Here is a 26,078-nt window from a genome sequence, read left to right as displayed (position 1 = left end):
TGACAGACACCGGGCTGCTGGGAAAGCAGCATTTCAAGATGCGATTATGCATGGTGGGTTCGTTCTACGGAGTACAGATTGTTCGGCCTGGCTGCATCAAATTTCATGGGTTTACATACGAAGTCCACGGGCGCTCTTGCATTTGAATAGACTACCAATTCACACTGGGTTTCTAAATATCCCCTTTCCCGATTCACTCATTTTCCCGTACCTGGAGCTTTGGCTTTAGCTGTTGATGACGCAGTAGGTACTCCAAGCCCCACAAGACCTATTCGATTATTCTTTAATCCCCGCAGATCGGATGCCCTTGTGGGAAAATATGGTTCTGGTATGGATTATTTTTCTCATCGGGTTACTTTTCTCGGATAGCCGAAATCAAGACCTGCGGTTGAAACGTGGGGGCAACTCGCAGACATTAACCCGAGACTGGAGATGAGGGACGTATGGTAGTGTATCGGAAAGTAATGTATGACAGTTCTAGCTCTACGAATATAAGGGGGAAAACAATTATTTAGAGGTTGAATATCAATATCAATAGGCACCCAAATGGGCGGTATCCAGTTTGTAAAATGCAATCTCACTGTTGTACTAGTATGTAGGATGATCAAGTACAAAGGTATGAGCAAATTAGGGAGTTGTGATATTGTCATAGCCAGCGCGGGGACGACCTGTGTGGCCTTTGGATAGCTACTAACTTATTTCTGGGACTTTGATATATATCAACGAGCCTTCTACCAGGCCGGGCCCAACATGAATGTCAGCTTGATTAGCTCAATGTGCATATGTATGCATGGAAACTCGTGATTCCATTATTTCCACAAGCAACCTGATACCGAAGTCCGGGACATTTGTTTTATTATCCCTGGCAGTATGGTCTCATGGAACAAGTGAGCTTCTTCCTGGACAGCAAATGTATGGATCATAGAGAGCCAATACTTGCTCGCACAAACCTACACTAACTGACAATCCGATCACAGGCTATGTTGTACTTACTCACTCATGATCACGCCCAAATCTGTTTCTGGGGGCTTCAAGCACGTCAGCATGGAGGACAACATCAAGAACAGGTATCTCAATTGCACCCCAATAAGTTCAGCTTGGCATTGCCGAAGATCAACGGGTGCCTAGCTGGAGTAAAGGTAGGGAAAGAGAGCTGCTAAGCCATAACGGTTTGTAGATGCTTGGCGTCATTTTGATGAAAGCGGGGTGGATATGTAATGAGTTGAATTCGATCATCCTAGAGATATTGAGTTTGTACAGAATATATCCCGATTGTACAGGATTCTCAAATCTCAGCATATCATATAGGTATTTTTAGCAAAAAGAGGGAGAGATGTAGTTGGATATTCTTCTGGAGGTTCCAATTTTGGAAATGTCCACCGTTATGGAGAGTCCAGGCCCAGTCACGTGAACCCCGTTCTCATTACTCCGTACACCAGCGTCCTTTCGCCCTAATCCTGACATTTGCTCTATTTCTCACAGGCACCAGCTTACTTTTGGCTTCAGGAAATATATACATGTTACTTGCTATAACCAGTGGTCTTTCTTTCTTCCAATACCCCTATCCCGTCGTGGCCCTGAACCGCCAACCTTCCCCGCTCTGCTTAGCTTGTTGATTGCCGCGTGTTCGCACTGGACGGCAACATCCCTCCTCGGAAAGGAGCTATCGAGAATAAATTTCGACAAAAATACGAGAAAAACGCGATACAACCACTGCCTGCTAGAAGGTCTTGCCAATCCGCCCATGTTGGACTTGAAACTTCTAAGTCTTGACGTCCCCTCGTTTTGCCAGCGCTTAATAAAATAGAGCATTCGGCGCATTACCGCCGATACTCATTTTATTTGTCTTTGCTGGTTCTCGTACCTCGACTCTGGCGGTGGCGCCTGTGAACCGCTTATACCATTTCATCTCTACTATCGGTGAATATTATCTTACCACCGAACGTCCGTCATGTCTCTCCACACCTCCTACCACGCCGACTCCGATGCGGACGATGAGTACGAGCGCAGCGTCATAACTTCACCACACCTGCACATCGACTCGGAATCTTCTCCCACCGACTCCGACATTCATTCATCAGAACACACACCGACCAAATTTGGACATCCGATCGATGGTCCTCGCTCACCGCGAGGACTCATCACAGAATGGGGAGTCGATGAGTGCAAGGAATTCCTGACATCGCTTGGGTTGCTGCAATATCACGGTACATTTCGAGGTAAGCGGACTTGTTCGAGCATATTGAGTTGGGACTATTTACTGACCGTAATCTATTACGCAGAGAATGGGATTGTCGGTGAAGCCTTAGTCGCCCTGAAGCATGAGGAGCTGAAGGAAATGGGCATCAATAGTGTGGGACATCGACTGACGATTTTGAAAAGCGTCTATGAAATCAAAGTCAAGCAAGATGTTCCCCTCGATGCAGACCATTATATCCCACTTAGTATGTTCTCAGGTGGCCCTATTTAGCGTTCCTTCTAATCATGCTTGCAGCGGCGGATCAGAGTATGAATGAAACTGCGACACAAGAAGACCTCGCGCGGTTAATCAAATCGATCCAAGTTCGAGACGAAAAGCTCATGTTGGTCGAAACGGAGTTGCGCCGGATCACGGACGATTACCGGCGATTGCGCGAAGAAATTCTACCAGTGATCAAAATAGTAAAAGATCGGTCACACCCGTTGCCCCCGCCCTCTTCGCATGGGCAATCTTCAGAAAGCTGGCACGACAATACGGCCACTCTCACGCCAAATACCCAACCACAACCCACGCTCACCCAGGAACTTTCTTCGTCGTCGAAAATCGCGCGAGCTTTCTCCAAGCGCATCCATCCCAACGGTGCCAATTCCAAAAACAATTCGCCAACCCACCCTCCACCTACGGGCTATGATGGGCGCTCTCATCACGACACCCACAATCCGTCAGCCGCTGCTATGGCCGCCTCAACCCATCTGACAGCCTCAATGAACGGAGGGTCACAATTATCACCTGGGATTCCTTCACCAACGTCGCCTCACCACCACCACGCTCACCCTCAGACACTAAATCCACGATCATATACCCAACCACTCTCCAGCGCGAACCGCAACACAGCGTATGATTATGCCGAACAGACCCCGACAGTACATTCTAGAGACCGATCCACTCCGAGTCAGCTTCCAGCATCCCGCGCCGAGACACCATCCACTGCCTCACGTCTTGACCCACGACTCGATAGGTCCGACTCACGGGCCGGTGGCGGCGGAGGTGGAGGCGGCAGCGAAAACCCAAATAGCGTGGAAATCTTCAAGTCATTCCGAGTGTCTTGGGAAGACCCCTGCTACAAGGTATTGCCGGCTGCTCTTAAGAAATACAACATCAACTCTGATTGGAAAAACTACGCGCTTTATATTGTTTATGGGGATCAAGAGCGTTGCCTGGAATTGCAAGAGAAACCCCTTCTGTTGTTCAAGCAGCTAGAAAAGGAAGGACGGAAGCCAATGTTTATGTTGCGGAAGGTTCATATGGACAACCCTTCAGGCACTCCAGGGCCTGCAGCAGCAGCACCTAACAGCGCTGGCTTTGATGGTGGCCGGCAGGGACAAATCAATCTTCCAGGCGGTGTGCTCTGATTTTTCCTCGATGCCCAACCTTCCTCTTTTGATGCACGCGCGTCTGTGGCTTGAGATACCCGGTGACTTTCGACTACGTGTTGGATTATTTCTTCCATTGCATTTGATTTTGTGGGCCATTGGACTGTGTCGTGATGTTGGTTTTGTCGGTGTTTGGTGTGCTAGTGGAGATCCGGTATACCGTATTCGGAGAGCCCTAAAGGGATTCATGGATGACATTGGCGTTTTCTACTTCTCTTGGCGCTTCTATTCCAGACTCGTCAGTGTCCCACGCAGCATTGTGCATCAGCCTTTTCTTTTTTACTTCTTTCAAGATATCCTTGATAGCATAGGACTTTTGTCCAGTGTCTTTTCTTTATTATAGCATGGTACATACTGAGCTTGTACATGAGATTCCCATTGTTTATTCACATCGTCTACGGCCTTCAATTTTATGACATTTTCAAATGAGACATATTCTCAATTCCGAATGAGATAGTCTACCACAAGCATGTACAAAGGGACTCGCACGTAGGTGCTAAACAGCCCACAGCAGACTACATGTATGGATATTCACAAGATATATTATCAGGGACAATGCCTGGCATTCATCTGCTCCAGGGCTATTTAATACTTCTTACAATATATCTAAAGGACTGAGATGGTCATGAACGTGAAGCAGTCTGTATTCAAATATACTCCGTATGCTAAATCGAGTTCCCAAACCACATAAAGTGATTGAAAAAGGTATGTGACATCCTCCCCACAGCTAGCGCCCACGGGATAGCCCGAAAGATACCCGAGCATAGCTATAAAGTGTTGTATAAAGAGGAAAGCCTTTCTATACTCTCCAGGGCCGGGAACGGAAGTAAACCCATAGAGGCCGAAGCCATCGGATAAGCCTCAGCAAGCCACAAAGTGGAGCCCCGTGAAGTTGATATAGAAAAAAAAGAAGAAAAAGAGTAAAGAAGTGGGCGAGCCGTTCGTATTTATGTCTGTGGCTTTTTCTACGCTAGAGCTGATTGAGACTCGGCTAAAGGGTTATTCCGGAAGAGGTTATATTCATTTTGAGATATCAGAAAAATTCAGCAAAAAGAAAAAGAAAAGGTCCTACCCGGGATCGAACCGGGATTGCTGGTATCAGAAACCAGAGTGATGACCATTACACTATAGAACCGAATTGTTGTTTGGGCTCAGATTAATAGATAGATGAGCAAAGAAAATTTCTCAATAGAAGACTACATTAGCTATGTAGTTATGTATGACCCAAACTTATAGTATCCCAAAGTCCCAAAGCCCATAAGCATCCTAACCTGGTAAACCCTAGATACATAATAGGTACCTGTCTTCCTTTCAGTCTTGGAGTGCTTTTTAAGCTCCTATAAATCGGTTGTGATGACATAGTTGGAAGTTTTGACGATATAATACGTCCATGTGCATGTGTAGTTTGGGTTGTTTTTAGCGGAGTACTACTGCCAATAGCTGGCATAGAGATCAAGGTGTAGTGCTTTCCTCTGTTGGCTTATAATTTATATTAGGACTCATCCTCCAACAATTCGGTTCTATAGTGTAATGGTCATCACTCTGGTTTCTGATACCAGCAATCCCGGTTCGATCCCGGGTAGGACCTTTCTTTTTCTTTTTTGCTGAATCTTTCTGATACCTCAAGATGAATATAAAACTCTCTAATAACATAATTATCCAAAATTGACCAGGGGTGGCCCCGGATTTCTTAACCACAAAGTGTGTTACCTACATGTAGGTATATCCATCTACATGGGGTACGACCTTTGGACCTCGGGTGGAATATCCGCAGTTTAGCCCCAGGCTCGGGAGTTAAATAGACCTGGAGAATGGAGAAATAAACTCTGCCGCGTGACTACACGCGCAAAGTTGGTTAGCCGCAATCTAATTTCCGCCTACATCTCACCTTCAGTATAACCCCATAATCATGACCGGCGTGACTGAGGGCTTTACTGTTGACCCTGTCGAGCATAGAAACAGTTACGTCCGGTCGCCACTGCCAACCAGAGTCCGGAGTGCCTGCGAAAGATGTCGTCGCCATAAATCTCGGGTAGAGCCACCCTGATCCCGGTCGGACCTGACATATACTGAGTCCAACTTGAACCTAGTGCGATCCTGTTCGGCCTTGCTCGGTGTGTGTCCGAGCCAATGTGGACTGCCGACCACTTCCAATTACCCGACCACGAAGGGCCACTCTGCCGAAGTAAGCTGTACAACGGGATGCTTTTAACTTGTTCTTTTATTTACATGGCATACTAGGCGCCTAGGTTCCAAAAGAATCTCTCGAACTGACCGACATCGGTCTAATCTGTCCCCGGCGAGCCTCACCGAAAGGTCGCCGGATGAAAATGGCGCTGGTCGCGGGGAAAGAATTCCTGACCAGCGTGGATTGATAGACGCGCATCCTAGGGGCGATAATGCTGACTTCCCCGCTGGAGGGGCGGATATGCCTTCGTCTCTCAACTGCGGTGAAGCCGAATCCGCCATAGGAATCGCTCGAAGAATCTGTCAACTTGGCAGCCATAACATTGATGAACAGACCACGTCCGCTATACCCGGCTACCAGGCCAGCACCGGTGGTTCTATGGCAAATTCGGCAACAGGTCAACGGATTCCGATATCTTCCGTCTTGGGCCGGCCGTTCCCTCCTATGGAGCTTGTATACAGTCTATTGGAAGATTATTTTGATGCTGTACACTGGTTTTCTCTCGCTGTTTACGAGCCAAAATTCAGAAAGAGCCTCCTTTCCATCGCGGATGGCTCTGCATGCCCCTCACAAAGACCGTTTCTCGTGCTGTTAGCCATGATGCTTGGAATGGCATCGTGGTACCGATCCCAGAGGAGTTGCACAGATCCAGCCGATAACAGCGACGATATGAAGAAATTGAGTGCAGACTTGTTGGCGCTGGTTGAATCAAATCTTGTGGAATTGATGGACCAACCCTCAGTCACCTCGGCCCAGACATGCATCCTCTTAGGCTCGCATCACGTCTATCACGGCCGTCCAAATCTCTCCTTTTCTTTGTTAGGGGCGACTATAAAGATGTCTCAGTCTTTGGGGATGCACCGAGGACTTCTACGAGGTGATTTTGAAACAATAGAGGAAAGAAAAAGAGTGTGGTGGACGATTTACACATGGGACAGGTTCGCGTCAATTACCTATGGTCGGCCACTGGGCATCAACGACAAGGATTGCAATCTTGACATGCCAGCGGATGTGTTTGAAAACCCGCATTTTGTTGCTCCAGCCTCCGGTCAGGCTAGCCCCATATGCTATTCAACTTACCAGCGGGAGTTGAACCAGCTCTACTTGATTGCATCGCCTGCGCTCGAGACCGTTTTCGGCTCACGGACTCTGAGGACGTCCGAACAGTTAAACGGTGACACATATTTCGCACTAGTCAGGCACGTCACTGAGAACCTCCAAAAATGGCGATCCTGCCTACCAAGTCATTTAACTTTGGATCTTAATCGGGACTTCGATCCCGATGATAGGCCGGGCTTGAGGGCATACGCCCTGCAGTCTCTATCGCTACAACTGACTTACGACAATGTGCTCATTGTACTGCATCGACCTTTGTTAGCACGGCAGGTTGACCATCTATATAAGCAATCACCGGAGGAAAGAACAGATAACATTATGTATCATCCGAACACCGATCCCTCTGCCCAGTCGAACTTATCTCCCAACTCCGCATTCCCCAATACCCAGACCGCAAGTCCCGATCTATGGATGAATGCCGCAACAAGAACATCGAGGGTGACAGAGATGCCAGCTCTCGCCCAGCTTGCCACCGACAGCCATCTCTGTGCATTTCTTGCCATCAACCTATTCAATGCCGCGATTGTGTTGGCTGTGATGGCTCTCTCAGAGCCCCTTTCCGATAGTGCGCAGGAAGTGAAGCGAACAATTACCCGCATTCTTCGTTTGCAGGATCTGCTTGGTAGACGGTCTGCACTGTCAAAACAAAGCACGGCTGTGCTGAAGAACGTTGTCATCATGCTCCTCCGTCGTGAATCGGCGGCCATGCTTGCTCCCATTACAGGAGCAACCCAATCAAGCCAAGTAATGGGTCATCAATCTTTACAGACCCTGGCAGATCCATCATTGATTTCTGTTGAAGATACACTTCGGATGCCGCTCGATGCGGCATGGGATTCTCGCAATCCTCTTGATAGAGACCAACGTCTGCCGGACCTCAGCAGGGCTGATCGCCTGAACAATAGCTTAACATCTGTCCAATATGGTGAGATCCATCATTCATTCGGGGTATCTAAGATAATGAACTTGCTAACGCAAGTATAATTTTTAGCCTTGGGTCCAGGGGATCGTTCTGCCGGTATTCATGTTGGAGATAACCTTCAACCTCGTGAGTTTGTTGAACCAGGCATACCGGCACATGAAGTATGGCAGCTGCCAGCAGAATACGATTGGAATATGCCTGGTCTGTCTCGGGAACCTGTGGAAAACGATCACCAGGATAGCGTTGAAGGCGGGTTGTATTGGTTATGGGACATGACGTGGAATGGGGTTGGAGGGTAATCGGCGGTCTATCTAAAATAACAGTCACAACGGCACGCGCTATACTGAACTTGCTTTTGCCTCTTCCTCGTCGACATTCGGGCCATAGATTACACTCTTAATTCCACCTCGACCAGCGACATTTTTGAAAGCGTCCTCGGCCTGACCGAAAGGATATTCATGAGTGACAAGACCATCCAGCCTGATTCGGCGCGAGTCCAGCAACCCAATGGCCAATTTAAAGTCTCCGGGTCCGTACCGGAAGCTTCCTTTGAAAACGATCTCTTTGTCGCAGATCTGGCCAACCGGAACTGATAGATTCGGTTTTCCCAAGCCGACTTGAACGAACGTTCCACCCTGCGTGAGGGCAATGATACCACAGTTCAGACAGGGCTCAGCGCCCGTCGCATCAAGAGCAACATCAACACCATCCTCCAAACCAGCCATCGCCAACAAATCCGCCGCATTCTTGTCTGCCGCCTCAGAGCTCATTTGATATGTGTGTGTAGCACCATATTTCACCGCGGAAGCAAGCCGAGCCGGCACGACGTCCACGGCGATAACCGTTGATGCACCGAAGGCCCTCGCAACGGCACAGCAGAGTAACCCGACAGGCCCTGCTCCAAATATAGCCACTGATTTGTCCTGCATGAAACCCGCCAATTGACAGCTGTGCACAGCGACGCTAAGCGGTTCGATCAGGGTGCCGTCGCGCAGGGATATGTGGGATGGGAGCTTGAAACAGCATTCTGCGGGCACGCGGTAGTAGGTAGCGAGTGTGCCGTCGTAAGGTGGTGTCGCGGCGAAGCGCATCCCCCGACAGAGGTTGTAGCGGCCGTTGCGACAATGATTGCAGGTGTTGCAGGCGATGCCGGGCTCGAGAGCGACTCGGTCTCCGACGGCGAGGCCTGCAGCACCGCTTCCGCTCTCTACCACGATTCCTGTTGACTCGTGGCCTAGGATTATGGGGTCTTCGACGACGTATGGCCCTATTCGGCCGTGTTGCCAGTAGTGGACCTGTTGCGGTGAGGAATTTTGTTAGTCTTTACATTGAGGAAATTGAAACGCTAAAAAAAAAGCGGGAAGGGAAAAGTCAATGCCATTTCACTCACATCTGAACCACAGAGACCTGTTGCCATGACCCGGACTATGACATCTCGGTCTGACTGGAGTGTGGGTTTGCTGCGTTCTTCGAAAGCAAATGTGCCTCCCTTATGCAACACAAATGCCTGGTTGGCAGTCTAGATGAGTTCCGGTGTGAGCAGGTGCAATATTCACCCATGCATTTGGGTCAGGACTGGGCTTGGGCCTACCTGGGCAGCTTTTGTGACGGTCATGTTTGCGGAAATTTTATTTTTCTTTTACTGAGCGAAGCTTCTGGGATTCTACTGGGCTTTAAGTACTATTATGGAGGTCCTGGAGATTTTATCCACTCAGTTACATGCGGCGAACGGATCCTAAGTATTGAGACGTTCCGGCGGATGGTTGACCAGCTCCATGTAGCGTCTCCATCGTCGACCCGTGTCCAAGAGCTAACCTGGACTATTATCGGGATCCCGATACTTTACTTGAATGTTGAACGCAGAATAGGATCTATCAGAACTCTCGGCTAAAATGGCCATTTACTGCATATTCTCACTTTAGCATATACTCCGGTCCTCTAACACATAATCTCGTCAATATTTTCTGCATATTTCGATCTTCAAATCCCGGAAGTTCAGGAACCGTTGTCTTCCGCCGGCACAGAATTATATGCCAAGCTATCCACTTTGATATTCGCCACCGGAACCGAGATTAGGGCTCCACCAGAGAGTCCCGGAACCGTTCACCCCCACAAGAGCACAGCCAATGTCGGACAGTTGAATAGCTGAAGGTTTGACTATACGCGTGATCAGTAATAGGGTTTCCACGACCGAGGACATGCCCGAAAACCCCATTGGAGGTTCCTAGGTACTCCCGCATTGTCCAATGGCAATCCCGGGCCGCATTTCGGTAATTCACCGATATGGTGCATGGTGTACCTCAGGACCCCATTTCCCCATTATCCTGGAGAAAATTACTCTTCCCCACAGAGAGGTCCGGGGTATAAATAAAGCCATTGCCCCCGATCAGCTATGTTGTCACAAAATATCTCTTCACTAAATCCAAGAGTGGTTCTTTATACTTGTTGTCTCCGTCGGTCAATCCTTCTTCGGCACTATGAGTGTCACCAAATCCTCCGAGCCGGCGCCCACTGGGACCATCAGGGAGCGTTCCCTGGCCGTCGCCGCGCAAGTTGAGGAACAGCAGAGCTGGCTGGAGCGGAAACTCAAACCGAAAAAGATTTCAGCCAGATACCCCTTCAAAGGCAAACCCTTACTGTATGCAACATGTGCCTTTGGCAGTTTGGGAGATGCTCTTTTCGGTTTCAATTCTGGTATGACATGCACGAATATATTGCCAAGATCTAGCTGCTGATTTGACAGGTATCATGTCTGGCCTGCTGGTCAACGAAATATTCATAGCTCGCTTCTTCAAAGACTATGGCGGAGCCGACGGGTCGACAAGCGGGGTCGATCCCTCGATTACAGGCATATCGGTTGCATGTCTGCAAGCAGCAGCAGCGGTAGGAGCACTCGTAGCCGGTCGTCTTGGAGACATGATTGGCCGAAAGAAATGTGTCCGCGTCGGCGCTTTCATTTACTTCTTCAGCTCGTTTATTCAGATGTTTGCACCTGGTTTTGCAACGTTCATTGTAGGGCGCACCATTCAAGGATTGGGCGTGGGATTTCTCTCCATGACCGTGCCTATCATTCAAACGGAGATTGCCTCTGCCCATCGCCGAGGTTTGATGGTGGGTATAGAGTATACCTTTTTGATCGCTGGATACATGCTTTCTTGTTGGGTGGACTATGGGTTTAACTTCTTGCTACCCGAAAATATTTCATGGCAGGGGCCCTTCATCATCCAGATTGTGCTGTCTTTCTTCTTGGTTGGCATGTCCTTCTTCCTACCAGAGACTCCTCGATGGCTGGCGTTGAATGGTTTCGTGGACGAAAGTTTGCAGACGATTGCAGACCTACATTCTAATGGTAATACGCAAGCGGAGCATGTTCAGCGGACGTTCCTTGAAATTCAAGAAGCGGTTATCTATGAGAATAATCTCGGGAAATCTGGCTGGAAGGTAATGCCCCCTACAACCTGTGTGGCTCGTTAATCGTCTCATGAATCACATTACTAACCCTGGATCGCCACTTGTAGGAAATGTTCACCCGGTATCGCAAACGAACTATTGTTGGAATCACAGTGCAGATGTTCGCACAGATTAACGGAATCAACATCATCTCCTTCTACCTCCCGAGCACGCTCGCCGCCGCCGGCTATGATAATCGCAAATCTCTACTGTTCACAGCTGCAAATGCTCTTCCCTACACCGCTGCAACAATCGTTACCTGGTGGTTAGCGGACCGATGGGGCCGAAAGCCTTTACTCATTCTTGGAGGTCAGTTTCCGTCGAGGACATCGCTATGAAGGGACGAGATGATTAGCGGTCAGAGGCTAACAAATTCAAACAGGTCTCAGCATGGCCGTACTACTAGCCATTGTCTGCGTCTTCACCGAGATTAATGTGGATATCCAAACCAAAGCGAACGGCCAGTATGCCTTCGTCATGCTTTACAATATCATGTACGGATTCACCTGGGGTCCGATGCCGTGGCTTCTACCCGCAGAAATCTTCCCACTCCGTGGCCGGAGTAAAGGCATGGCACTGGCTACGACTAGCAATTGGGTCTTCAACTTCATTATCGGAATGGTCTCTCCCGATGCTTTCGCTGGCATTCACGGTTATTTCTACCTGGTTATTGGTGGATTCTGTCTCAGTTCGGCCCTCCTGGTTCACTTTTACTATGTTGAGACAGCACACCATACCCTGGAGGAGATTGCTGTTGCGTTCGGTGACAAGGCATTTGCGGATTCTGATGCGGAGGTCATGGAAATGGCTGATGCGAAAAGTGAACAGGTGGAATACTCGGCCTGAGGAAATCCTCGCGGTCTTGATTGTGGATTCTTTCATGTGTCGCTTTTCCTTTATGCTCTATCTTGTTTTTTATATGAGGAATCTACGACTTCGGGGAGCTTTTATATTGATATGTTGTTTTCTACACGTATATTGATGCTGAGATGCAATCCTTGAAACTAACTAAAATTAATCCTGCCATGAGAACAATATTAGTAGAATGAATATGAACAAATGCATTAGAAAAAATCTGCAAAAGAAAAAGAAAGGTCCTACCCGGGATCGAACCGGGATTGCTGGTATCAGAAACCAGAGTGATGACCATTACACTATAGAACCGAATTTGTTGCATCACGATTTGAAAGTCGCAATGATGAGGCCGAAACAAGTCTTACAGCTTTTTACGAATCATGGAAACAAGGTGCTTCTTACGGTATTCACCAATTCGCATTGACATATGCGACCTTGCTTTGTGGCTTCAACAGGGAGAGATGCCCGATGCACCACATCAAAAATAAAATATATAGAAACCACGAAAAGAATATCGTGATTCCTAGTGCGGGTTGATTATATATATCCACAGCCAGCCATACGATGATAGGATAAAGCATATAGATGAGTGTTCCTAAAAATATTCCAATCTACGATTCCATCCAAATCACACAATCCTAGAAAAAGAGAAGGCAAGCGAGGGGTTGGGGTTTGCGATTTTGGAATATCAACTCCCAATTTGGCCGCAGCTTGAAGTATTGGGGTCTCTATTTTTTGTCTGTCTATCTACCGAACTGCGTCGGGTGCTCGCCTCGCCTGGTTCACCATGGAGACGCCAAAAAGTGTCTTCCTTATGGCCTAGCATGTTGCAGTGCTCGTATCTAGGTGGGCTCTTCCTATCCTTCTTGCGCCTGCCTGGTTTTCCGACCTCTCCTTCTTGCTTTGCGTCCTCTCGCCTGAGTCCCGTGTCCACGAGTGACGTCTCTTCGTTTCCGAAGTGGGTTTCTCCGACTTCTTGTGTTTGGAGTGCTCTTGCTTCGACGTCGGTTGAGCCCCCAGGCGTGAACGTCGTAGTCAATTGCTCGGTAGTGGTCTAGGAGCACGCTATACGTGCAGTTGCGGTTTGGATCGATATCCAGTCGTAGAAGCACTTCAGCCTTCACCTCTGGAAGTACTCCGCTGATCAATCGAAGCTTGCGAGCATCCTATGAGAGGGGAGTGCGCATGTTCTCTGCTATCCGCTCAAGACGCAGGGCATACATCAGCACCGAGTCTTCTGGACTTTGCGTGTCCTCAAACCACTGCTCTCCGGCGTCGCAGTGTATGTCCCGGAGACTATCCGCCATGTTCTGCATAAATCTGTTGAACTCCGCGTATGTCTCTTGTACTCCTGGGTTGTTGACGTGGGATTCCCATGCACCCTATACGAAGGGGTCTAATAGGATATGATCGGAGTGACAGAGGTGTTACAATACTACTGCGAAGTGTCTGCAACCAGTACTGCCTGTATTCAAACTGAACTCTGAGCCTCCTAAACTGGTTCCGAGTTCTTACTAGTATACTGTGCGCGGATACGCGAGGTCGCATGATATAGATGTATCGTATATCCGGTCCTCCGAAGTTCACTGCGTGGATCCCTCGGAGTCCTGCGATCCTCTCTGGGAGAGGGTCGTGATTTAGGAGTATTGATTTTGCTACCAAAGCGAGCATAGGTCTCGGAATCCAAAAGCCGACTCATAACATCATCTAGTAGCGTAACTCGGCAAAGCTCATTATTCAACCTGAGTTAGAGGCTGTGCCTATACCAATCAAAAGTGAATCCAGTTTGCTCAGGCTCGCCCGAGAAAGCGGAAGTCCACGTTTCTCCAGGTCCTGATAGAATTCCTTTCTTATAAGAAATTCGTTTTCTGCGTATTCTTAATCTATATTATCACGACTATCGCCGCTAGCTCGCCCGGCGACTATTGCCTTACTGTAGACACTCTATAACAACCACCTCTACCACACCCTAAGGCTATAATATATTCTAAGAATTATACAACCTATAACTATAGGTCGCCTAAAATCACCATAAAGTAAATGCGATAAATTAATATCTACAGGGTATGGTAGAATCCTCGTTCCTAGGGCTTTCTTTAGCTACTTGCTAGTGGATAAGTGGAGATTTGGTTTATGAATTTTCTAAGTCCAGCCCACACAACAATTACGGTTCTATAGTGTAATGGTCATCACTCTGGTTTCTGATACCAGCAATCCCGGTTCGATCCCGGGTAGGACCTTTTCTTTTTCTTTTGCAGATTTTTTGGGTCTTTTACATCAACCTATAATATCCCAGCTCTGATATTGTAGACAGCGTGGGAAATAATCAAAATACTTATACTTCAAGTAAGCCTAAACCCAGGTCTTAGTTGCGCCGTGGCATGAACTAGTTTCTTCGAACATGTAAATAGCAGATGCCTTAAATAGTGAGACTTTGATATCCATAGATGGCAGCTCTGCTGCTACGAGGCTTCTATGAACAGGACTTATGCATGAGTTGGCCCCTTACTCTTTTTTGGTCACCTAGGACCTCTTATCTTGCTACGTAACAGGTTGCCTCGCAACAATAAAAATCTACAGGAACTCGTCTAGTATATGATTTATTTTCCCCTAAACTACGGGTATATATATCTTACCAGAATAGGTGGAGAAAGCATCTGAGGCTGCCTACCCCTTGATCAAAATAACAGCATGCACTCCAATTATATGTAGGCTTTAAGATAAGCATAGCCCGAAAGACTATTCCAGGTACTTCCTTACTCCTCTAGGAAGATGCAGATTCTTTCCTCTCGCCAATAGGGATACGGCAAATATCAAAAGTTGGTGCTCGTAGAGTACCGCCGAATCCCCAGGGCATATTTGATGCAAGATTCGTGCTATGCGTTTGACCTGCCCATGGACGATACTCTCTATCATATCATGAACTTTCCCTTCAAAACATCAAGACTTGCGGGATCGGCCTGAAGGAAGGTGGGACTTCTGGAGTGTGTTTCTTAGATGTGTGCATCTCCAAGGCTACGAGTATCGGCTGGTCGGCGTAGAGCTGTAATAATGGTGCCATAAGCCACCGTTAGCAGGTCATCGAAGATCATCAGCTGCGAAGGAACCTCCTATCGATCTGCACTGCTTATGATTTCGGCCCCCTTGCACTACATGAGCTCCAGCCCTATATGACAGGGATCGGTTTGTTTTAGGCTAGAGCTATACAAGTATGGGTTGGTACCAAGGCGACGGGTGCCGTAGACTGCTGGCTGTAGCAATCACGGACTTGCCACTAATATACCAGTTGTGTTTTCTCCCTAACAAATATTTTGTCCTCACATATGTATTCTACAAAATATCGACCGACTGTGACACTCTTTTCTTTCGTGTATTTTTTAAATATTCGACGTCATTTATGCCTGTCTCGCGTAGATAACCATTCCCTCTCCAAGCCTGGCCGCCTTGCTTCTATTTTTCGTCCGTGGGATCTGATATGGTTTCTATTTGCTGTAAGTCTTTCTCGACCCCGCCAGCAATCTCCACACCCTACTAGCTATCCCTACAGCGCACTAGGAAGCTTTGACACGAGCGGCTCGCCGGGACGGTTTCGCAGCACTCAGTCACCCAGGACAAATTCGAGATGCCGCTCCACCGAAGTTGCTCAACGTAACCTATGACCTAAAACCACCCCCCATGTCTTCCCTCACTCAACTCGTGTACAGAGTGGATGAACCACCATCCGCAGCTAGTAGCTGTATCGCTCACGAAGATGCAACCATTGTTCCAACTCTCGTACACGCCGCTAGCGGTGTTGTTCTCGAACCGGGTCCTGGGCCAGGGAATCTGATTCATCGTTATGATACCTCATCTGTCAAACATATCTATGCCGTCGAACCTAATCCCCACTTTAGAGACGTTACAAATGCTAGCTTGGACAAGCGTGGCCTGCGGGACAGATATATGCTCATAGCTTGTGGCGTTAAAGATAGCGATGTTCTGAGTAGAGGGAATTACGGAGGGGAGTTTGTATACAATGTTATGTATCTACGTTCTACGTGCCATAGATATCCAAACAACGTGATAAAGGAGGCGTGGAAGCTGCTCACGCCTAGAGGCAAGTTTATATTCTGGGAGCACGGATGCAGCAGAAATCGTTTGACGAGTGTAGCGCAAGGCATGCCTTTCTTTACCAATCTTCTTCCTTTCTGGGTGGTTATTTCAAGATTTTTGTCTCCAGTGGAAAGATCGACTAGCAAGAAAACTTCCTAGCATGCTGGAGTCCTACCTGGAGCGCAATTGTCGGATGACCCTTGACCCGGAATGTGTTGGCGGACATTCTCAACAGTGGAGAGTGGAAAGTCCGAACGAGATCGAAGAACCTGAAGAACCACTCAATTTGTTGCCCAGAATCCAGGGTTTGCTTGTCAAGAAAGCTTAGTTAGATGGTGATTAGAGCAAATGCAATAGAAAGGTGTTAGTCGTCTTCCCATAACTTAGTCAACCACTTTCGTAATCTGTCCTGAATAAAAAGAAAGCTAAGTATTTTCTATATGGAACTTGCATACATGATGTACTTCCCTCCTTTTAACACTGTTTCCCCAACACTGTTCGTGCCCAGGTGGGCTTGGCAAGATGAAATTAAATAAGACCTCGGGGAGTTTATCATGTATCCTTATCATCACGTGTTGTCGTGCCTCGGACGCGTTGAACAACTTTCTTATCCCAATGGTCAAAGACACGGGTTCCGACAACCCTGACCACTAAACCCCGATGAGCTTGGATCGTGTTATTCAGGACTCTGACGAGGACGAACCCTCCGAGGGGGAGGAAGTCCCCACCTCTGTCAACCCTCTCCACCCCTCCGAGCCCGCATTGCAGCAGGAATATCAACATGCCCCCGCCAAACAGACGACCCACAATGCAGTGTACGAGCATGGCTCCGCTCCTGATGAAAGCATGTTCCCACCATTGAACGTCAATTTCGATGAGTTTATCCAATCGCAAGAAAGAAGCCACTCAATGCTATCGTCGTCGCAGCAGCGGCGGGAGGACAAATGGATCCCCTCAACCAGTGAGGGTGGCAGTGGGTCGGTTGGTACGATGTGATAACCTAGCTTGAAGCAGGAAAATGAATATGTGATCTATGTGCTGATACCAAAGATACAATAGGCGCAATGATGACGGAGATTGGAATCGCGCAGAGAAGACTTCTGGACGACGATCCTCCAAGGGCAAGCCTACTGCCTCCCTCTACGGCCGCGCCGTACTTGACAGAATCATTTCAATCCGCACCGTTTCCTACCATGCCAAGTTACTACTCGTATCAGATGGATCAACCGGAGAGTGGCAGCTTCACTCATAATCCAGCATCCATTGACCCCTATGTCGATGCGAACCAGACTCTGCTGCCCAGCAGACAGGGTATCTATGATCTGACTGCCCCTGGCGCCACTAACTTAATGGCTTCGCCTCCGAAAATCGTCCCCCAAGAAGCTCCCCAGCCCTTCATAGAACAGGAGAACACACACTTAAACCCACCCCAGGAAGCCTCACAGCCCAAATCCCAGCAGACGGGTCCCTGTTCCCCCCATGATACCGAACCTCTCTCCTCGGTTGCATCCATGCGGTTCAGCGAAGCAAAGATTACAACCGCTGGAACCAGTCTCATTTCCCCGCAACAATCTCAGTCAAGCACGCACGACGAGCTCGCTCTGCCAACTGTCCCACCAACTGTGCCAGATGTTGAGATGCCCAGTGCAAAGAAGAAGCGGGGACGACCGAAGAAGCAACCCTTGCCAGATAACGACGAAGACGATGAGCTAGCCAACTCTCGGGACCACGAGTTCAGACACCCTGGCGCAAATGGTGCGATTGACCCCTCCGATAGCGAATGGACTACGGAAAACAATACCCCGGCCTCGAGCGGAGTCTCCGACGAGACTGACAAAGAAAATTTAGAAGCAGCCCCCAAGCCTGCAAAGCCAGGACCCAAGGAGTCGAAAAAGAAGAAAACCAGGAAAAGCAAGACGACACCGATCCACGAGCCTCAAGCCGACGACGACGTGATATGGGTGGACACGAAACCTCTCAGCGTGGAACCCTCAACAGGGAACGCCACTCCGCAGACAGAGACCCCAGAGCCCCGAAGACAGGATTTAGACTCCGATGTTCTAGACACAAATCCTCCGATTCCTCCTCAGCCACCGATCCCCACACTCGAAGAGAAGACTCCAAATGTGCAAGACTCCGAAAAACCAGCACCCAAGAAACGCGGACGTAAGCGAAAGCAGACAACCGAGCAAGCGGAAACACCACCAGAGTCCGCAGATACACCCGAACCAAACAAGCCGGCGTCCGGAGCTCAGACTCCTGCGGCGAAATTAGCCGTCATTGTCGATAATAGTCCCAACTCTATGATGGAAGGTAACACCGACAACAACGATACGTGTGGTATTCAAAACGACCAGAACCCCCATCCACTTCCTCATCCTGACCCTCTCCCTGCGACTACAATTGATACACCCCAGCCTCATACTCCTTCGAAGCCCGATGCTGCGTCTGTCAATACACCACATAACGCAGGCAAGGGCCCGGATAAGCATAGTCCCATCTCGGCGCGGAGTGGGGTGCCTTATCGCGTGGGATTGAGTAAGAGGGCGAGGATTGCGCCGTTGCTTAAGATGGTGCGGAAATAGGGGAGGTATCTGCTTTCGTCTTGATTGACATCTTCATTTTATGTTTACTGTTGCTGCTATTATTCTGCTATCATTATACCCCTCGAGAGAATGTTCTCGGCATGCCGCTTTGTTTTTTGTTTGTTTCTGTTGGTATTGGTTCTGCATATCTTCCATGGTTGCATGTCTACTACATATACCCACGCATTTATAGCAAGTGGAAGAATGGTCGGATTATCCCATAACTTCCTGCCCAGGTGTGAGCTGTGACAATTTGTGTTGAGATCTTCCCAGCTAGTCTCAATATCCAAAAGATACATTTGTGTTGAGAGTAGAACTTACAGTGTGAAAGTATTGTATAGGAGCCTATGACCATTAATTGAGAAGACGAACTTTTGTATCGTATTGCAATTCTGCTATCTGTTGATGATCCAAACTTCCTATTCCCTGAGCCAACTAACCACGCCGTGCCTGCCGACAAGCTCAAACGAATGGATTGGCCACAATAAAAGCTATAGCATGTAAGTATAATTACAATCTGGACAATTCAAAACTCGGCCAAACAATCATGGTAATCCAATCCAGAGATCAAAACGATTCATCACATCCACATGGCAACAATCAAAGCAAGGAACAACGATGTTGCCGCCGCTGTGCCAATAGTTCGGAGATCAGAATCAGCTTCCGACTTTTGACCCTTGTTTTGAACATCCGGGTCCCAGGCATCCCCATTGTAAGGAGCCTCGACGGCACAATATCCGGCATCCTTTTGGCAGCCACTTCCACAATGACTGGTGGTATTGCCGCAAGCGTTATTACTACTGCAGCAAAAGCCATAGGTAGACCCAAGGCAAGTATAATTGGAACCACAGGAGCCGTCCCAAGAGATCGGCTTGTTGGGATCTGCCGAAGAAGGCTTCTTTGGGTTCTTCTTGCGAGGGGGCATCCGGTCATCCTTGCGGTACCAGAGTGGCCTGGGTTCACGGAGACAGTCACCGACAGTAATGGCGCGATAGCCCTGCCGCTTGATGCCCTTGAGCATGTGCTCCGTGAGGTTGTGGACAGTCTGTTCATGGGCGTCATGAGCAATGACAAGCCAAGACTTGGTTCGTGGGTCGCTGTACAAGAGCTGGTGATCAAAGATATCCTTGGACCGCTGAATCAGATCCGGACTATCGTTCTTGTAGTCATCTGTGTCAATGTCATACAAAATGATGTGGTACCCACGCTCGCCTAGCTCATTTCCACACTCTGTGTCGGCGCTGCAGCTGGAATAGGGCGGTCGCATGTAAGTGGGGAAGTATCCGAGGATATTGCGTAGCGCAGCTTCATTTTTTTCAATCTGTTCGCTGCGTTGGGTAGGAGTGATCTTGCTGAGGTCCTCGTGCGACCACGTATGACTGGCGATCTGGTGGCCACTCGAGTGCATGCGTTCGATCAATGAAGCCCACGGCAGGGTGAGATCATCAATAGCACCCTTTCCATTATTGATCCCAGTGATGAAGAATGTCGCCTTCGCATCGTATTTGTCAAGCAGATCGAGCAGATCCCCAGTGTAACGTGTCGGGCCATCGTCGAAGGTCAATGCAACAGTTCCGGGGATAGCGCACGAACGAATCTCGCGAGGGCCGTACGGAACTTGCCCGATGTGAGGACGGGGAATTTCCTTGGTTGGGGGCCCATTTGGCGATCGATGAGCGTCACATTTACCGTAGTCAATCTTGCAGTCTGGAGAGCGGCAGTGCGCCTTGGACGTGCCGCAGAAACCTATCGCAGAAGGCCATCAATAAGCTGCTCGAGCTAACAGAATTTTGACACATACCTGCACCAGAGCAGCATGTACCGACGGGACATTTGCCGATCTTGGGGCCACAGCGATAGTCCAAATTGTTGGGGGCATCCCGGGTGTCCAAATGAGACTCAGGTTCTGGTTGAGATTGTTCAATCGCTACGGTATGCACGGGACCGGCGACATGCAGTCTAGAAAATACACCGGTCGCCAAAGTGGTGACCAAGATGGGATGAATACGCATCTTGAAAATGGTATATAGGGTTATGTTATGCCAATTGGGTATGCAAGATGTAATTTTTGAGATAACACGAGGTGGTCCAAGGTGGGAGGAGGAGAGAGAAGAGACGAGCAGGACGGGGAAAAGGTAATGAAGCTAATTTCTACAAGAGGAAGGGACACAGAAGGAAAGAGCGAGGCTTCGAGGCATTTGTTTACTTAAAAACACTGGCAAGAGCAAATCTCCTGGCAAGAGCTCCCCACATTTACATATAGTAGGAGTAGATGTTGACGCTTGTATTCAATATGAGCGTGGGTATCGTGAAGTCCATGGGCGCCTTGGGCATCGGAGGGTGGTTGGCCTAAGAGCCCGGTACATTTTTCTTGATTCAGCAAATCAAAGCCTGGCTGCCACCAGTATGATCATGACATGACGAAATATAGCCAAATCGGATCAAATGCAGCATATCGAGCTCATGCAGCAGCCCTCATCATCACGTGTAAGGGTCTTCGGCTACAGTGCCGCAGTGTCGGTCAGACATCTATCAGTTGTGGGCCAGCAGACTCAGTTTGACCGGGTAATGTTATCCTCCCCGACCGCCGAGAAGACAAAAGGAGCAAGGGTATCCAGGTGTGGGCCAAACTTCGCAGGTGCAGTTCTTGCAATGACGCCAATTGCAGCGATCAAGTGCCGACGCTGCACCATGGAAATATTCGAGGACAGTGTTTTGGTCAGATCGGACACAAAGCCGTTGAGCTGACTGTCGGAGAAGTGGAGCACAAGCGCCGAGATGGCTGTCAGGGCGCGCTTAGTGACGACAGTTCCAGCCGTGTCGTTTTGGATGATGGCCATAACGGATACTTGGAGGGCAGCAAGCTCCGACTCTTGAAGAAGAGGACCAAAGCACGTCACGACCTTGATGAGCACGTCGATGGCATCACTGCTAAAGCCCCGTGATGGATCCTTCTCCATCATGCTCTTCACCATTGAGCCCCGTCGCCCTGTGCTCGAGGGTGTCGGCCCGGTCAAACGGGGGACCAAGACCTTCGAAACTGCTGAGTATGCCGTAATCACATTTTGAGATGCAGGCTGGCCCGATTGGGGACGAGGGAGGGTATCAACGATGACGCGAAGAGCAGTGTTGGGGACGGATGTGTCTATCGTCTGGGAGGCAGTCAGACTGGCCAACTGCTCGAGGAGAGGTGTAAGGGATTCGAATGGCAAGCGGACAGCGAGAGGACCAAGACTGGTTCAAGTTAGATATTAGCAAGGACAGAGGGGAATAGCGCTCGGTACGAACCACTTGAGGGCCTGGTTCTGCACGTCGCCGTGTTGATCATCAAGGGCCTTGAGCAGACCTTCAGCGAGTTTTGTTGATGTGCTACGGTCGTGAGAGAGGAAGGAAGAGTTTGGGTTGGTCAGGATCCCATATAGGTCGTTCAAGGACATGTATCTCAAGTCGGCATCGGGGTCGTCAAGCTTCGCTAGCAGACTGTAAATTGTCTGCTGGGTAACCTGGCGGTCCGCCATATTGCTGAAATTGAGACTGTTATCGATGAATGAGGTCGAGGGGAAGCCCAGCTAAGGTGACGAGTGAAGCAGTGGATATGAAGGCAACCGGGGAGAGCTTGCGGTGGTAGCTTTTGATAAACGCCCCAACGTGGGGTGCTCCCGCCTAAGGTGTCGATTATTTGTGGCCTGAGGCACTAAATTACAACTACTCGACAACTCCTCAAAAGTGTCGTACTGCACATAAAATGACTGTTCCAAGAAACTAAATGTTAAATACAATTATGATATCTACATCATCATTTTATCATTTCTATCCATGAAGTTAATATTAAGTATTTGAAATGTTCTCCAATTTATTTGATCTTTGATCTGATAACTACATAGTTAGATAGACCGTTGGATCCACCCGATATCGAATTTAAGAAACATTGAAGGCAGTTCTGTTTGATACACATGTACCGAAATTTGAAAGTATTGAAATGTGTATCCGCAAGCTCTTCTACAAGTACCTTTTACCATTCAATCCAACCAAAGCCAGTGCGTTTTTTCAAGTACCCAGTACCTCGCCCAGCCACGCCCATTACATCACGACGCACAGACCAGCTCGGAGACAACAAGGATGCGGTCTTACGACACCTCCAGGTTGACGGGACTTGCGAAATCCGGGAAGCTTCGTAGTGCTAACTTGATACTCAATTCTACTAACAATTTACCCCGGGCCTATCACACTTTCCGTACTCTCTATCCCTTCTACTCTATTCGTATCTGAGTTGCTACGACACAATGGTCTTTGCACGCCGTTCAATGTTCCGCGCTGCGACTGCAGCTCAGTCCTTCCGCACCGCTCCTGTTGCCCGCCAATCTGCCCGGATCCTCGGTCGCCGATTCAATTCTACTAGCAGCAGCTATCACCCAGGGCATACTACCAGTGACTTGCCTTGGTGAGTTTATAGTCTTGCTTCCGACCAGTTGACACGATGTTCTAATGTGTCCCATTGTAGGCTCGCGGCCTCCGCTGCTGTGACCGTTCCAATGGTCTTTTACCTCTGGCCTTCCGGTTCGGAGGGACACCACGACGCTCACGGGGACGAACATAAGGAGGAACACGCGAAGGAAGGCGGCGAGGAAGAGGAGGCTGCTGCAGAGAAGCCTGCTGAGGAACCCTCTGAGGCGGCGCCTCAGAAGGAGGAAAAGACGGACATCGAGAATAAGGAAGAGCCTGAGGACAAGAAGGAAGAGCCCGAGGAGAAGGAAGAGTCCAAGGAGAAGGAAAAGCCCGAGGAGAAGGAAGTGTCCAAGGAGGAAGAAAAGGAGGAGAAGCCCAAGGATGATGACTCCAAGGAAAACAAGGACGACAAGAAAGATGAGTCCAAGGAGGAAGAGCCTAAGAAGGACGAGTCCAAGGAAGATGCTGGGAAGAACGAGAACGAGGATGGCGAGTCTAAGAACTGAAGACGCCTTGCTTTGCCTTCAGCGGCTGCAGAGTCAAGCATGTTGACGATCTTCCAACATGTTAAGGTTTGATGTCCTTGCCCCATAGTGTTTATGTACCTGTACCACTACTAGATACGAGATATGAGATACCAGTCATATTAGCGTGTCGAAAAAGATGCCTTATTGGTCTATTCTGCTGGTCCGGTCTAATGTCAATGAGAGTTAATCGCTTTTTCTGGGGCAATTGGTTGCAGACTACATAGAATTCATGGATATGTCGCCCACCGTACTCTTTCCGCTCTTTTGAATAATTAGCAATAATAGCACGTCTTAAGATCAGAGGAGGAGGAAGAGAGAGAAATATCACTGTAATGATCTAATAAACTAGACACAGAGAAGGCCGAGGGGACATGAAGACGAGCAACTACCATCTCCATGAAAGTCCCACGTGACACCCAAAGCCCTTTGTTCGGGCAGTGTTTGACAACCGATCCCCGTAGTCAGCCTCAATATAGCTTGAATAGAAGACCAGACATAGGAGATATGTGTACGTAAGAATAAGAGACTAGCATCACATATAAGGCTCAGACAATACGGTGTGATACCCCACCTGCAAATCCTGAATATATTGCTCGCTGGGACTAGATGGAAAGGGACATTAACACGAAGGAATAAATATCATTGCAGCTCACATGTAGAAGTCAATTTAAGATTACATCCGTGAAGAGATAGAGATGTGACCCCCTATGCAGCGAGATAATATATCAATCCTCTCAATCTTAAAAACAGGCATAAGGTCACAATTATACCGTCGATAGCATAGCACAGAGCTGCAATATACTGAATTAAGCATCAAACTTGTACTTATCCTCCCGGTCCTATACGAAAATTAGCATATATTCCAAAAAAGAAAAAAATGGAGGGAAACAGGAACAAAACATACCCAATACTTATTGAAACCGACACCCTCGCAAACCTGATCATAAGTCAAAATCATCGGCGGAGCTCCAACAAGCATACTCTGCTTAAGACCATCCAACGCAGACCGCACACCCTTAAGGTGTGCCGCAACCAACGTCCAAGGGTAAGCAACAGCACTATACCCAAGCCCAGCAAGGTCCTTAGCAGACAGGTTCTCCGTCTTTCCACCTTCAATGATATTACCGAAAACAGGAATATCGATTTCCTCCGCACATCGCTTCATCGCCTCGGCATCTGGTAGCGCCTCGACGAAGATAGCATCAACACCAAGACGTTTGAACTCTTGCGCACGCGCCATGGCCTCTTCCCACCCATGTATCAGAGCGTCAGTACGGGCAAGGATGAAAATATCCTTTCCTTCATTGCGGGCATCGCAGGCAGCTTGGATTCGAGCGAATGCTTCACCGCGAGAGACGACGCTCTTCCCCTTTGTATGACCGCAGCCTGTTAAAATACCCGCTGTTAGTAAAGGACGATTCCATCAAGGCCACCGATATCCGGAATACTCACGTTTCGGCCATTGCTGGTCCTCAATCATAACACCAGCTGCACCAGCACTAGCAAAGCTCTCAACTGTTCTCTTAACATTCATCGGGCTCCCATAACCGGTATCTCCATCTGCCATAACGGGCACCGAAACCTGGCGCACGGCATCCCGGATCTTATCGCACATCTCGGCCATGGCGATGTATCCCGTGTCAGGGAGACCATAGGAACTGGCGACGGCATAACCCGCGAGGAAAACGATTGGGAATCCTGCTTCCTCAATGAGACGGGAGGAAAGGCCGTCGTAGCTGCAGGCATGTGCTATGATCTTAGCTGGGTCGTTGTGGGCTTCCAGCATCATTGTTCTCAGACGGGATGCTTGGAGAGAGGGGATTTTCCCTCGGACATTCTTCAATGTCAGGGTCAAGTCTGCTGTCTTTCCCTCCGTGGACCCGGTTGTTGTCTCTGCGAGAGAATCAAAGTGGAAGGGGTAGGGGACTGTGCTGGAAGACATCGCGAAGGTTGGTTTCTTGGATTGATAGAGGATTGAAGTGCAGACTGGTGATTGAATTGAGTTCTATTGACGGGGTTTACGCTGTTTAAATGCAATACCTTAGGCGGTCATTGTTTTCATCAGAGCGGGAATTTGACGGATATTTTCAACTATCCGCTACCCGAATGACGACCAGCCCAGCCCTTTCCCCCTCAGCAAAGGAGCATTCAGATTGGCCGAAAAGTAACCTGGGGAAAGTCAATAGCTTCCCCATAGTCTCTCGGCCGTATACCCAGAACACCCGCCATTTTGCGGGGAACCCAGCAGATGCAGCTTCTTCTAT

At 48.7% G+C, this 26,078-nt stretch overlaps 12 protein-coding genes across 12 annotated transcripts; 7 read left to right on the top strand and 5 right to left on the bottom strand.

Moving 5' to 3' along the window:
• Nucleotides 1-790: 790 nt before the first annotated feature.
• N7489_000386 (uncharacterized protein) lies at nucleotides 791-1,065 on the top strand (the record flags this gene model as incomplete). The annotated part of the gene is made up of 2 exons (XM_056706141.1): nucleotides 791-912; nucleotides 978-1,065. Coding segments are annotated over 2 exons (210 nt in total), but the record flags the coding sequence as incomplete, so codon positions are not given.
• An 886-nt stretch (nucleotides 1,066-1,951) lies between these two features.
• Nucleotides 1,952-3,612, top strand: N7489_000385 (adaptor protein STE50; the record flags this gene model as incomplete). Its single annotated transcript, XM_056706140.1, has 3 exons — nucleotides 1,952-2,219; nucleotides 2,283-2,444; nucleotides 2,495-3,612. The coding sequence occupies 3 exons, from the start codon at nucleotides 1,952-1,954 to the stop codon at nucleotides 3,610-3,612; spliced, it is 1,548 nt and encodes a 515-aa protein (XP_056570442.1).
• Nucleotides 3,613-6,061: 2,449 nt separating this feature from the next.
• Nucleotides 6,062-8,158, top strand: N7489_000384 (fungal specific transcription factor domain-containing protein; the record flags this gene model as incomplete). The annotated part of the gene is made up of 2 exons (XM_056706139.1): nucleotides 6,062-7,862; nucleotides 7,929-8,158. 2 exons carry the CDS (start codon nucleotides 6,062-6,064, stop codon nucleotides 8,156-8,158), a joined length of 2,031 nt encoding a protein of 676 aa, XP_056570441.1.
• A 39-nt stretch (nucleotides 8,159-8,197) lies between these two features.
• On the bottom strand, nucleotides 8,198-9,474 carry N7489_000383 (NAD(P)-dependent alcohol dehydrogenase; the record flags this gene model as incomplete). Its single annotated transcript, XM_056706138.1, has 3 exons — nucleotides 8,198-9,154; nucleotides 9,250-9,378; nucleotides 9,451-9,474. 3 exons carry the CDS (start codon nucleotides 9,472-9,474, stop codon nucleotides 8,198-8,200), a joined length of 1,110 nt encoding a protein of 369 aa, XP_056570440.1.
• Nucleotides 9,475-10,336: 862 nt separating this feature from the next.
• On the top strand, nucleotides 10,337-12,155 carry N7489_000382 (sugar porter family MFS transporter; the record flags this gene model as incomplete). Its single annotated transcript, XM_056706137.1, has 4 exons — nucleotides 10,337-10,553; nucleotides 10,603-11,300; nucleotides 11,378-11,618; nucleotides 11,692-12,155. The coding sequence occupies 4 exons, from the start codon at nucleotides 10,337-10,339 to the stop codon at nucleotides 12,153-12,155; spliced, it is 1,620 nt and encodes a 539-aa protein (XP_056570439.1).
• Nucleotides 12,156-13,330: 1,175 nt separating this feature from the next.
• Nucleotides 13,331-13,712, bottom strand: N7489_000381 (uncharacterized protein; the record flags this gene model as incomplete). Its single annotated transcript, XM_056706136.1, has 2 exons — nucleotides 13,331-13,546; nucleotides 13,680-13,712. 2 exons carry the CDS (start codon nucleotides 13,710-13,712, stop codon nucleotides 13,331-13,333), a joined length of 249 nt encoding a protein of 82 aa, XP_056570438.1.
• A 1,868-nt stretch (nucleotides 13,713-15,580) lies between these two features.
• Nucleotides 15,581-16,584, top strand: N7489_000380 (class I SAM-dependent methyltransferase; the record flags this gene model as incomplete). The annotated part of the gene is made up of 3 exons (XM_056706135.1): nucleotides 15,581-15,655; nucleotides 15,720-16,310; nucleotides 16,426-16,584. Coding segments are annotated over 3 exons (825 nt in total), but the record flags the coding sequence as incomplete, so codon positions are not given.
• Nucleotides 16,585-16,916: 332 nt separating this feature from the next.
• N7489_000379 (uncharacterized protein) lies at nucleotides 16,917-18,841 on the top strand (the record flags this gene model as incomplete). The annotated part of the gene is made up of 2 exons (XM_056706134.1): nucleotides 16,917-17,241; nucleotides 17,316-18,841. 2 exons carry the CDS (start codon nucleotides 16,917-16,919, stop codon nucleotides 18,839-18,841), a joined length of 1,851 nt encoding a protein of 616 aa, XP_056570436.1.
• Nucleotides 18,842-19,421: 580 nt separating this feature from the next.
• On the bottom strand, nucleotides 19,422-20,853 carry N7489_000378 (chitin deacetylase CDA6; the record flags this gene model as incomplete). The annotated part of the gene is made up of 2 exons (XM_056706133.1): nucleotides 19,422-20,587; nucleotides 20,643-20,853. The coding sequence occupies 2 exons, from the start codon at nucleotides 20,851-20,853 to the stop codon at nucleotides 19,422-19,424; spliced, it is 1,377 nt and encodes a 458-aa protein (XP_056570435.1).
• Nucleotides 20,854-21,393: 540 nt separating this feature from the next.
• N7489_000377 (uncharacterized protein) lies at nucleotides 21,394-22,359 on the bottom strand (the record flags this gene model as incomplete). Its single annotated transcript, XM_056706132.1, has 2 exons — nucleotides 21,394-22,075; nucleotides 22,130-22,359. 2 exons carry the CDS (start codon nucleotides 22,357-22,359, stop codon nucleotides 21,394-21,396), a joined length of 912 nt encoding a protein of 303 aa, XP_056570434.1.
• A 765-nt stretch (nucleotides 22,360-23,124) lies between these two features.
• N7489_000376 (uncharacterized protein) lies at nucleotides 23,125-23,793 on the top strand (the record flags this gene model as incomplete). The annotated part of the gene is made up of 2 exons (XM_056706131.1): nucleotides 23,125-23,282; nucleotides 23,343-23,793. 2 exons carry the CDS (start codon nucleotides 23,125-23,127, stop codon nucleotides 23,791-23,793), a joined length of 609 nt encoding a protein of 202 aa, XP_056570433.1.
• Nucleotides 23,794-24,620: 827 nt separating this feature from the next.
• N7489_000375 (isocitrate lyase/PEP mutase family protein) lies at nucleotides 24,621-25,756 on the bottom strand (the record flags this gene model as incomplete). The annotated part of the gene is made up of 3 exons (XM_056706130.1): nucleotides 24,621-24,653; nucleotides 24,719-25,200; nucleotides 25,267-25,756. 3 exons carry the CDS (start codon nucleotides 25,754-25,756, stop codon nucleotides 24,621-24,623), a joined length of 1,005 nt encoding a protein of 334 aa, XP_056570432.1.
• Between the last annotated feature and the right edge of the window lie 322 nt (nucleotides 25,757-26,078).

Source organism: Penicillium chrysogenum (assembly GCF_028827035.1).
Source record: "Penicillium chrysogenum strain IBT 35668 chromosome Unknown utg000001l_segment0_segment0, whole genome shotgun sequence".
Taxonomy (NCBI): Eukaryota; Fungi; Ascomycota; class Eurotiomycetes; order Eurotiales; family Aspergillaceae; genus Penicillium; species Penicillium chrysogenum.
Note: the sequence above shows the minus strand (reverse complement) of the source record. Positions and strands in the feature narration are given on the sequence as shown.